Here is a 12,772-nt window from a genome sequence, read left to right on the forward strand (position 1 = left end):
CAGTGGGAGAACACTTTAACCTGTCTGGCCATTCTATGACAGACCTGCGAGTGGCTATCTTAAAACAGAAAAACTTCAAAAACAGACTCCAACGAGAGACTGCTGAGCTGGAATTGATATGCAAACTAGACACAATCAACTCAGGGTTAAATAGGGATTGGGAATGGCTGAGCCATTACAAACATTGAATCTATCTCCCCTTGTAAGTATTCTCACACTTGCTTCTTATCAAACTGTCTGTACTTGGCTATCTTGATTATCACTTCAAAAGTTTTTTTTCTCTTACTTAATTGGCCTCTCAGAGTTGGTAAGACAACTCCCACCTGTTCATGCTCTCTGTATGTGTGTATATATATCTCCTCAATATATGTTTCACTCAATATGCATCCGAAGAAGTGGGTTGTAGCCCACGAAAGCTTATGCTCTAATAAATTTGTTAGTCTCTAAGGTGCCACAAGTACTCCTGTTCTTTTTGCGGATACAGACTAACACGGCTGCTACTCTGAAACCAGTATAAGAAATGTTTTCTAATCCCTTAATCATTCTTGTGGCTCTTCTCTGAACCCTCTCCAATTTAATAACATCCTTCTTGAATTGTGAACACCAGAACTGCACAGAGTATTCCAGCCATAATTGCACAAGTGACAAATATAAAATAACCTCTCTACTCCAACTCGAGAGTCCCTGGTTTATGCATTCAAGGATCGCTTTAGTTATTTTGGCCACAGCATCACATTGGGAGCTCACATTGAACTAATTATCCACCACAACCCCGAAATATTTTTCAAAAGCAACAGAGGGTCCTGTGGCACCTTTAAGACTAACAGAAGTATTGGGAGCATAAGCTTTCGTGGGTAAGAACCTCACTTCTTCAGATGCAAGTAATGGAAATCTCCAGAGGCAGGTATAAATCAGTATGGAGATAACGAGGTTAGTTCAATCAGGGAGGGTGAGGTGCTCTGCTAGCAGTAGAGGTGTGAACACCAAGGGAGGAGAAACTGCTTCTGTAGTTGGATAGCCATTCACAGTCTTTGTTTAATCCTGATCTGATGGTGTCAAATTTGCAAATGAACAGGAGCTCAGCAGTTTCTCTTTGGAGTCTGGTCCTGAAGTTTTTTTTGCTGTAAGATGGCTACCTTAACATCTGCTATTGTGTGGCCAGGGAGGTTGAAGTGTTCTCCTACAGGTTTTTGTATATTGCCATTCCTGATATCTGACTTGTGTCCATTTATCCTCTTGCGTAGTGACTGTCCGGTTTGGCCAATGTACATAGCAGAGGGGCATTGCTGGCACATGATGGCATATATAACATTGGTGGACGTGCAGATGAATGAGCTGGTGATGTTGTAGCTGATCTGGTTAGGTCCTGTGATGGTGTTGCTGGTGTAGATATGTGGGCAGAGTTGGCATCGAGGTTTGTTGCATGGGTTGGTTCCTGAGTTAGAGTTGTTATGGTGCGGTGCGTGGTTGCTGGTGAGAATATGCTTAAGGTTGGCGGGTTGTCTGTGGGCGAGGACTGGCCTGCCTCCCAAGGTCTCTGAAAGTGAGGGATCATTGTCCAGGATGGGTTGTAGATCACTGATGATGCGTTGGAGAGGTTTAAGCTGAGGACTGTAGGTGATGGCCAGTGGAGTTCTGTTTGTTTCTTTTTTGGGCCTGTCTTGTAGCAGGAGGCTTCTGGGTACACGTCTGGCTCTGTTGATTTGTTTCTCTATTTCCTTGTGTGGGTATCGTAGTTTTGAGAATGCTTGGTGAAGATCTTGTAGGTGTTGGTCTCTGTCTGAGCGGTTGGAGCAGATGCGGTTGTACCTCAGTGCTTGGCTGTAGACGATGGATCGTGTGGTGTGTCCGTGGTGGAAGCTGGAGGCATGAAGGTAGGCATAGCGGTCGGTGGGTTTTCGATATAGGGTGGTGTTAACGTGGCCATTGCTTATTTGTACTGTGGTGTCCAGGAAGTGGACCTCCCATGTAGATTGGTCCAGGCTGAGGTTGATGGTGGGGTGGAAGCTGTTGAAATCATGGTGGAATTCTTCCAGGGTCTCCTTCCCCTGGGTCCAGATGATGAAGATGTCATCAATGTAGCGTAGGTAGAGAAGGGGCGTGAGTGGACGAGAGCTGAGGAAGCGTTGTTCCAGGTCAGCCATAAAGATGTTGGCATATTGTGGGGCCATGCGGGTGCCCATAGCGGTGCCACTGGTCTGGAGGTATATATTGTCACCAAATTTGAAATAATTGTGTGTGAGGATAAAGTCACAGAGCTCAGCAATAAGTTGTGCTGTGTCATCATCAGGGATACTGTTCCTGACAGCTTGTATTCCATCTGTGTGTGGGATGTTTGTGTAGAGAGCCTCTACATCCATGGTGGCTAGGATGGTGTTTTCTGGGAGGTCACCAATGCATTGTAGTTTTCTCAGGAAATCTGTGGTGTCACGGAGATAGCTGGGAGTGCTGGTGGCGTAGGGTTTGAGTAGGGAGTCCACATATCCAGACAGTCCTTCAGTGAGAGTGCCAATGCCCGAGATGATGTGGCATCCAGGATTTCCAGGTTTGTGGATCTTGGGTAGTAGACAGAATAACCCCGGTCGGGGCTCTAAGGGTATGTTGATTTGTTCCTGTGTTAGTGTAGGGAGTGTCCTGAGTAGATGGTGCAGTTTCTTAGTGTATTCCTCAGTGGGATCTGAGGAAAGTGGCCTGTAGAATTTGGTATTGGAGAGTTGTCTGGCAGCCTCCTTCTGGTAGTCAGACCTGTTCATGATGACAACAGCACCTCCTTTATCAGCCTCTTTGATGATAATGTCAGGGTGGTTTCTGAGGCTGTGGATGGCATTGCGTTCTGCACGACTTAGGTTATGAGGCAAGCGATGTTGTTTTTCCACAATTTCTGCCTGTGCACGTCGGCGGAAGCATTCTATGTATAGGTCCAGACTGTCATTTCGACCCTCAGGAGGAGTCCATGTGGAGTTCTTCTTCCTGTGTTGTTGGTGGGAGGGTATCTGTGTATCAGTGCGTTGTTCAGTGTTATCTTGAAAGTATTCTTTGAGTCGGAGGCGGCGAAAGTAGGCTTCCAGATCACCGCAGAACTGTATCATGTTCGTGGGGGTGCTGGGGCAAAAAGAGAGTCCCCGAGATAGGATAGACTCTTCTGCTGGGTTGAGTGTGTAGCTGGATAAATTGACGATATTGCTGGGTGGGTTAGGGGTACCCCTGTTGTGGCCCCATGTGCCAGGTAGGATTTTAGACAGCTTACGGTCCTTTTTCCTTTGTAGAGAGGTGAAGTGTGTAATGTAGATCTCCTGTCTTATATTTAGTAAATATTTTTCAGTCACTGGTTCCCAGGATAGAGTCTCCAATCATGTAAGTATGGTTACATATGTACATGTATACATCCACATTTCACCATATTAAAATGCATATTTTTTGCTTTTGCCCAGCTTATCGAGTGATGCAGATTGCTCTTTATCAGTGACCTGTCCTCTTCATTATGTACCTCTCCCCCAATTTTTGTGTCATCTACAAAATTTATCAGTGATGATTTTATAGTTTCTTCCAGGTCATTAATAAAAATGTTAAATTGCATGGGGCCAAGAACTGATCCTTGCAAGACCACACTATTAACATAACAATTTCAATGATGATTCTCCATTTACAATTACATTTTGAGGTCTATCAGTCAGTTTTTAATCCATTTCAAGTGTTCCATATTAATGGTATATCCTTTATAGTTTTTTAAATCAAAATGCACTATGAAATCAAATGCCTTACAGAAGTCTAAGTCATCAGCACTATTACCTTTATCAATCACACTTATAATCTTGTCAAGAAAGATATCAAGTTTATTTTCCATAAACCCATGTTGATTGGCATTAATTATATTGTCTTCTTTAATTCTTTATTAATTGAGTCCCGTATCAGTCACACCATTATCTTGCTCAGGATTGATGTCAGACTAACAGACCTATAATTACCCAGGTCATCCCATTTGCCCTTTTTAAATATTGGCACCACATTAGCTTTCTTCCAGTCTTCTGGAACTTCCCCAGTGTTCCAAGACTTATTGAAAATCAACATTTATGGTCCAGCGAGCTCTTCAGGAAGCTTTCAGAACTCTTGGATGCCAGTTGTCCAGACCTGCTGATATAAAAAGGTCAATTTTTGTAGCTGCTGTTTAACATCTTCCTGAGATATTAGTGGAATAGAAAGAGTGTTGTCATATGATATGACTACATCATGTGTTTCTCCCCCAAATACAGAACAGAAATATTTATTGAATACTTTTGCCTTTTCTGCATTATTATTGGTAATTCTACCATTTCTATGTAGCCATGGATCAATTACATTGTTAGAATGTTTTTTGTTTCTAATATACTAAAGAAACCTCCTTCTTATTCTCCTTAACTTTACTGGACATAGATTTCTCTTGTGCTTCCCTTATCGATTTTTTTATGTTTCCTAGCTTATAATTTATATTCATTACTATCATCTTCCCCTCTAACTGCCTTCACTTCCCCTCTAAACCAAGTCTTATTTTTAACCAGAACAGTCTCCTTCCTCAATTGTGGGATTGTGGCTTTCTAGGCATTGAATAAAGTGTTCTTAAACAATTCCAAATAATTATTTAGATTTTTCTGATTAAATTCTTCCTCCCAGCTGATTTGGCTCATAATTGTTTTCAGCTTTCCCCTTTTAAGGGACCAAGTATATGCAACACTGGTCTGGATTTTGTTTGGTTTGTACATTATAAATGTGCTCAAGGTACAATCACTTGTATCTAAATTACAATTAATTTTTAGTTCTGTGATCAGTTCCTCTTTATCTATCAAAGTAAAGTATAATATACAATTCCCCTATCTTGGATGCAACACTCTTTAAGTTAGGAAGCTTTAATCTGTAATATTTAGAAATTCCAAGGGTGTTTTAGTACTGGTAGCTTGAGATCTTCAGCATATGTCACTCAAATTGATCACACAACATTTTTTCCTACACATTATAGATAGGTGAGTAAGGAACTGGTCATCCTATTCTCTACTGTGATTTGGTGTTCTGTGGTAGACCAACTAATACCCCATCTTGTGTTTTATCTGTCATGCATAGATCCATAAGCATTCAAGATCATTTTCTTCTGAATTATCAGTAACTTGGAAACAGGTAATGCAATTTTTGACATAGCTTGTCATTCTCCCCTCCCCTTTTGCCCTGTATAAGTTATAGCCATTTATTTTAACATTCCAGTTGAGTGAATCATCCTACCAGGTTTCAGCAATACCAACTAGAGTGAATGTATGCTCATAAATGAGCAATTCCATTTCCTCTTGTTTGTTACCTAGACTCCTAGCACTAGTGTACAGAGTTTCTTCTCTTCACGCTCATTAGTTCCTTGATTAATTTTGTTCTCAACATCTTAGTTTTGTGTTGAGTGCTCATATTTTCCCTCCCCTTTTGATACAAGGTTAATGCCCTCCTGACTATTCTAGCCAGCCTGTCCCCAGGAATTCCTTCTATTGAAGTGGAGGTCATCCAAACTACATAGCCCCCTCTCTTCATACAAGGTGGATCAATGTTCCACAAAGCCAAAACTCCTCACCCCTTACCTAGCCAGTGGTTCGCTTCCAGAATCTTCTACCTTCTGTCTACCTTCACTTTTGGAATAGGAAGGATCACAGAGAAAATCATTTGGATAAGTCATCTACTATCTGCAAGATATCCTGTGACACAGCATTCTTAGTGCTGATATGAGTCATCACCAACAGATCCTTTTATGTTGACTTAAAAAGCCTATCCAATCTTAGAATGATGTCTTGTGTCTTGGCAAGCACAAGGAAGGCAGCACACTTTGTCCATCTTTTCTTTGCAGAATGTTATTTTGATACATTTGAGTATCGAATCCCCAACACGGAGCATCTGTCTTCCTTGAACAGTTGGAGAACTCTTTGTGGACAAAACTGATTTTCTTACAGATTAGGCCAAGCTGCCATCCACATTGTGTCCCATATATCTCTTCATTCCCTTGGAGAGCTGGATCTTGAGAAGTATCTCCCACAGTTTACACACTGAGGATCTGGTACCAACTGGAAACTTGTAGTTGTGTGGAATTCCTCCTGGTCCTTTTTTCTCTGGAGACCCTAGCCTGCCTATGGTTGTCTATCTCCAGCTGTGCAGAATGGCACTATGACCTTTTGCCATGGTGGTTATGAACTGCCAGTCCTCCTCTTTGACTTCCTCTTTCCAACTCCTTGGTGGCCAGCTCCTTTCTTCCTTGAACCTGGAGTACTGATGTTTCCTGAATCTAGCTATCTAGGAACTTCTCAGCTTCTCAGGAGTGTTTCTACCTGTCTCTCCAATCCAAGAATCTTCTCCTTCAGCACATCCATCAACTTGTACTTCCTGGACAGGAAGTCGCTTCAGGGAGGAAAGAAAACATGGCACATCCATTTCAGTTCACCACCACTATTCAACCTCTGGCCATCTTGAAATTGCATGTAGAGCTGAAGCTGAAAGGAAAGCCTCTCACACTCCTCCTCTAAACTCCTGCCAAAGCTCTCCTGTTAGCGTCTCTCAATTTCTCCTACAAAGTGACATTTTATACCAAGTATAGGCCCTAACTTGAGGAGCCTTTCATCCCTATTAGAGGTATTCTCATTACACAGATGTCTGTGTACTGTATGCTGGCTTTGAAGGACTACAAATCCCATGGTGCAGTGGCGTGCACCCTCTGAAGCTGGATTTAGTGGCCATGGATTCCATATCAGGGAAAGGAGCTGAAACAGAGCTACTGCTCCTTTTTGGAGTTTGGGTAAGGAAAAGTTGTGATGGAGCCCTGTGTTGAGTTGCTGGGGTTGAAGATACATGGTCAGGGTTAAGATTGCACTACAGTTGACAACTTGCTAGTGCTGGGCCACAGCTCATGGCCTCCTTCTCCCCACTGATCCACTAAGAGCGGAAGCCAGAAACTGTCGTTGCACAGCTGGTGTGAATTTGGTTTACGGACAATTGAGAAAAGAGTGACTATCCCCTGGGCTATGCTCTCTGGGTTGAAGAGAGACTGCTAAGTCTTGGTATGGCTACATTATGTCTAAGAAGAAAAGAAGGGGAACTTATTGTATGGCAAGAATCAGGGGTTACTATTCTCCAATAGATAACAATTGTTACTATCAGCTAGTACTGTGCATTCTATGCCGGTTGCAATACAAAACCGTCTCACGTGGACTTTTCTGTTTTATCTGGAGTGCCTTTGCTAGATGTACAGATAGCTGTCCTGAACTCCATCTTGCCCAGTGCACTAATGGAAGGGAGGGCCCAGCACTTAAGGGAGAATGCACACTCAGGGTTCGGGTGGATCCATGTAGAATACTAAGATCATTGGTTAGGTTTATGTTGCTGCTGAAAGCTGCAGCCATTAGCTGACCTATTGCAGAGCCACCTACTGACTTGATACAATTATAACAGTTTCACCTTATTCATCTGTTGCATTTTCCATTGTATGTTGTTAGGATAGCTTAGGTAAAATTGTGTTGATTCTATTTTGAGTGTTGATTGTCTGAATAAGATCCATTATTTGTATTTTTTGTTCCTGGAGGCAATCAAGGTACAGCCACAGGTGTACATGTGGACAATATTCATACAAGTAAGAGGACTATTACAGAGGTGTGACTAGAGGATTCCCACCTATTTTCCCATCTCAGCTGGGACCCCCAAGATCAACATTATTTTTAATGACATGAGGTGCCCTGGGAACAGGTACCTGTTCCTGAGTAAGCTGGGAGGGAAAAAGAGGTTACACAAGTCACCCTGCTTAGCTCAGCTCCTCCCTTCACCACCAGGCTGAACAAACAAAGGCAGAAAAAAACTTAACAGTTTAAAAATGCTTACAGTGAAGGGACCAAAGTAAACAGTAAGGAGTGGCTAAGTTCCATTCAACATATATATAGGAGAAATTCATAGAGAGTTTGCTCTTCATGTTAATGTAGGGTACAGGTTTAATGCTTACAAAGTCTAATTTAACTCTGTGCCACAGTGGGACACCACTGTCAAGAGCTCTGCTGCATGCTGTAATTGCCATTTTAAACAAAGCCCTTAGATAATTATGTAAGTTGAAATGTTGATGTTTTCTAAAACAAGAATTCTATTTAAATATTTAAGGTAGCTAAAACCAAAATGCCTCCCCTACTGTTTCCACTTCTTTATCACTCCTGACTCTTCCTCTTTTGAAGTGTATCCTTGAAAACTGCCTTCTTTTACATACTTCTCTTTCATATGTTCTTCTATATCAGCATCCACTGTGACACCAACTAGAGGTGATGGGCTACATATAATTACAAGATTGTACGCAGCAGAGCTTTCCAATGATAGGGTAAGTTGCTAAATGGCTCTCTCAGCAGAGCAGTTACTCCTCCCTTTTTCCCTCCTTATAGGTCAATGAATTATCATGATCTAGCAAAGCATTTCTGCCGTATTACTAATAGCAATCAAACCTTGGGCTAAATAATAGCTTTGTGAGTGACAGGTTTCATATAACTCTCTCATCAGCCACTGTTTTGCAAAACAATAGTTCTTTTTAGAAACTTGAGGTGAACGTTGGATGTCGATACAAAAGCACAGTTCTACACCCTGAGAAGAAATAAGAAAATTAACTTTTCAAAGTCATAGATTACGGTTTCTATTCAGGTTGCTGTATAAAGCTTAGTTTTAAGATTCACTAGAATAATGGAAGTCTCATTAATGGAAAAACAAAAGTGTGGAAAAGTAGCAAAGAGAATATCAAATATCAAAAGAAGATATATCTTACTACTTCTTTCAGGCCTTTGTACAATTCTAGTCTTCTTGTTTTGGATTCCACTTTCATGAAGTGCCTTGAACCAGTCTCTCAGTCTGTTTGCAACCTCCCTGAATTCCAGGTCACTGCACACTGAAATAAAAGAGACAAAGTTCTTTATCATGCAGTAAAAAGAAACATAACTAAATGCAATCTTTCAAATTATGCTAAAAATTGAAAAATGAAACAAATAGAAAATGCAACATGTGGTCTATGGTTTCCTTTTCTCTAGTCATTTCCATGTTCAGTATTTAATTAGACATTCAAAATATGATTTTTTTTAGTATAAATAATTTTATAAAAATAACCTTCCAATATATCTTGCATGTATCCAGTTCTATTCATCCAGATGATACCCGAGTACTTTACAAACTATTATATATCCACATAGATCTACACAAAGGAATCACTCCATTCACCATGGAAATATATCCATTTCTGTGGAAGAGCATGCAGCTATTTAACAGCATTCACTTTAGGGCAGGGAGTGAGGAAGAACATCAAATCTAACAAACGGTAGGTGAGAACTGCGGGAGGCAGGATAGCATAACATGGAAATAAACCCACTTACACTCTTGAGAAAAGTGTCATGGGATCCTAATTACCACAAGTGACTAAGACCTTGGCTTTAGCATGATATCCCAAAGAAGACACCTTCAATAGCCGAACATTCTCTAAAACACCAAGCTAGAGCAGTTTCATTTATACTGATTCAATAGGAAGAAATAGCTACTAAATAACCAGTCACCAGGCTCATTTCCCTGGAGATCTTCACCCAACCACAAACTAAGCCCAAACTTACTTACTTTTTAAGAGCTGATAAATTCACAATCCAAAGTGGTATAACTCCAGACCAAAGCAGAAATCATTTGTTAAAACATAAGCCCCTAGTTTTATTTGCATTTTGTATATTATGTTGCAATCCAAGAAAGTTGGTGGTAAAGTCTAATATACATTTTATTTACATGAATGACAGGCTGGGCATTTTATTTTTGATTTTAGAGTAAAACTGAAGCATGTCAGTATGTCAGAGAAGAAGACAATCTCTACAGGGGCAAGTATCTGTATATTTGTTACATGCGTCTGACGAAGTGGGTATTCACCCACGAAAGCTTATGCTCCAATACATCTGTTAGTCTTAAAGGTGCCACAGGACTCTCTGTTGCTTTTTACAGATCCAGACTAACACGGCTACCCCTCTGATACTTGATATATTTGTTTATTCATCTTTGCTCATAACATAGCTCTTGAGACTTTAGTTTTTCTCATGAATGACTTTCATGTTGAATTTGTGCACATATTTGCATATATTATAAACAAACTGGAGCTTCTTATAAAATCATGTTTTGCTCCTCTCCTGTGTAACTTACACAAAATCAGAATTCTTCATCTCAATATGTAACAGGAAACACTTCGATATGCAACAGGAAACAATTCTGGTATTGGCCTATTGGTGGGTAAAGTAAGCTCAAAATCAGCCAGACCTTTCTAGTAGGGTGAAAATGGACTACTGAGCCAAGATTACACATAGATAAATTAATCACACAGGATATTTTAAATTAAGATCTGCTTTGGCCAAACCTCCAGCTGGTGACAGTTCAACACAAGTATTTAAACATGTATGTGGCAGACAATACAGATCCTTAATTTATGATGTGCTGCTTAGAAATATTGAAATGAGCTTCCTTTCCCCCACTGGCTGTATGGCAGGTGTGTGTCATTTGAAAAAGAAATTGGGGGGAATGAATTTGAAACAAAGTGTTTTCATGGTGGATGATGGTGCCTGTCACTAGTTTTTGGGAAGGCAAGTGCTGATGTATCAAGGCTCTGACTCTGTTAAAGTTCGTTGGGTTTTAGATAATCTGGTCTCCTCCTATTCCTTTGGATAGCCCTGATGTTGTAATTTTTTACTAGTCTAGTACTTCCTTTCACTTTTTTTTTTAAACAAAATCTTATGTTAAAACTAGTGATAAAATCTTGGCATCAATAGCAAAGTGCACATAGCAATTCCATGGTGCTGTCAATCTCCATAGATCCCAGGGGTACCCTTCATTCCAGAAAAGCAGCCTGGGTGAGCCTCTGTGTCTAATCAACTCCTACCCCCAAGGTGTACAGTCTATATCTTATTGAGTATAGATGGGAAAAGAAGGCAGCATCTCCTTGATGTCCTTGGCTCCCAGCTCCGAAATGGAACTAAAATTGAGTAACCTGGGGTTGGTAGTGCACGGCTGCTGACTGAAAGTGTGCAGAAGTGAGAGGAGAATAAATATTTTGGATCTATAAATGTATAGATGGCTGTGAACACATCAGACTGGTCCTGTCCCACCCCAGCCCCATCTTTTACCCGTGTTAGAATAGTTAATGCTAACAAATTTTGGAAGGGGTATTAAACTTTATGCTTCAAGAATTTAACCAATTTCTCATTGTTAGAGATCAGGATAAAACAACGTGGAGGGCAGATTATCCTACATTTGCCTACTGGGCGGTTCCTTACACCTTTCTCTGAAACACGTGGTACTGCCCATTTTGGGGGACAACATGACAAATCCTGTTTCTATGTCTCAACACACACACGCATTTTGAGGAGCATTATGGGGGAGTTGAGAGCAGGAAAAATAAATCCTGATATGATCTTAAATTTTCTTTGTTGTTCCATACTGAAACTTTAAATGATGATTTGGACCCAAAATAGAGAAAGAGAATGAAAAAATCATTTTTGTTACTAATTTTAATTAGTTGGATTATTGTAAAATGGGAATAGATTATCATCTTCAAAAATCAAGGCGATGCAAAACAACCTGATTACAAACTGTCATTTGCCTATTTTATGCCCCAAAGCTATAGTACTGGAGTCAGCTCTCAAGCACTGCAGGTAATTACATTTACTATATTACCAATTTAAATGCACTGTGTATATTTGGTTCATGACATTTCTAATATGTCAAGTAAAAGCAGATGTCTTTTATATGTGAAATTTACAAGAAAGATACAGCAGAACTTCACTAGATGGAAAAAACTGTGGTCTCCTCATTTCTCAGCAGAGAGAGCTGTAACAAGATCTCATATTTCAATACTAAAACGTCAGCATTTTAAGTAAATACTGTAATCCATACTTCAACTATTAGCATATAAGCATGTAATTTAAATAATAGAACTGGATGGAAAATCAAATTCTTTCCCATGAGAAATTTCAAGAAAAATATTTTGATTTTCCAGGGGATGTTTCAAAATTATTCAAAATGAACATTTTTGTTTCGTATTGACTTAAAGTGTCATTTCATTTTGTTTTTTGGAAATAACAAAAAATGTTTTTTCCTGTTGTCATTTTACAAGGCTCCCTCCCTCCCCTATTTTCTCTCCCTTTTTAAACTTTCCCATTGGGAAAGTTCAATTTCAATTTGCTCACTATTTTCCAAAAATATTTTGGAAGATTTTGCTATTCCTGACAATAAAGCAGTAGGAGAAAGCCAATTCACAAACAGTACTCCTCTACCCCGATATAACGTGGCCCGATATAACATGAATTCGGATATAACACGGTAAAGCAGCGCTCCGGAGGGGAGGGGCGGGGCTACGCCCTCTGGCGGATCAAAGCAAGTTCGATATAACACGGCTTCATCTATAACGCAGTAAGATTTTTAGGCTCCCAAGGACTGCGTTATATCGGGATAGAGGTGTATGTGGTATTATAAAGGTGTGGCACACAGGTGTGATAGTAAAACACTTATCTGAACATTCAGTTGTTTTGAGCAGTTCAGTATTACACAATTTAAAGAAAAGTATATAAAATCCATATGAATTTTGATTACTGAAAAAAAATGCCAATAATGTTTTGAGACAAACAACACTGCTCTACAGCCAAAATGCTTCTGAAATAAATGTAGTCAAACTTTACTAATTTTGGGTCACTGAGAAGGAAAATGATGCTTAAAATTGTTGATTGGCTCTAGTTTTCAAGATATG

The 12,772-nt window shown here is 40.0% G+C and overlaps 1 protein-coding gene across 2 annotated transcripts in view; it reads right to left on the reverse strand.

The window, feature by feature from the left end:
- The window catches only part of SPOCK3 (SPARC (osteonectin), cwcv and kazal like domains proteoglycan 3), a 403,820-nt gene that overhangs the window by 28,767 nt on the left and 362,281 nt on the right, over window positions 1-12,772 (reverse strand). For both annotated transcript variants that reach the window (XM_026647880.2, XM_026647878.2), the window contains exon 7: window positions 8,783-8,902. In XM_026647880.2, the coding sequence (XP_026503665.1) occupies window positions 8,783-8,902 (120 nt within the window). The remainder of the gene's footprint in view (window positions 1-8,782; window positions 8,903-12,772) is intronic.

The sequence above is a fragment of the Terrapene carolina genome, unplaced genomic scaffold (genome assembly GCF_002925995.2).
Source record: "Terrapene carolina triunguis isolate 2854851 unplaced genomic scaffold, T_m_triunguis-2.0 Scaffold66, whole genome shotgun sequence".
Classification (NCBI taxonomy): Eukaryota; Metazoa; Chordata; order Testudines; family Emydidae; genus Terrapene; species Terrapene triunguis.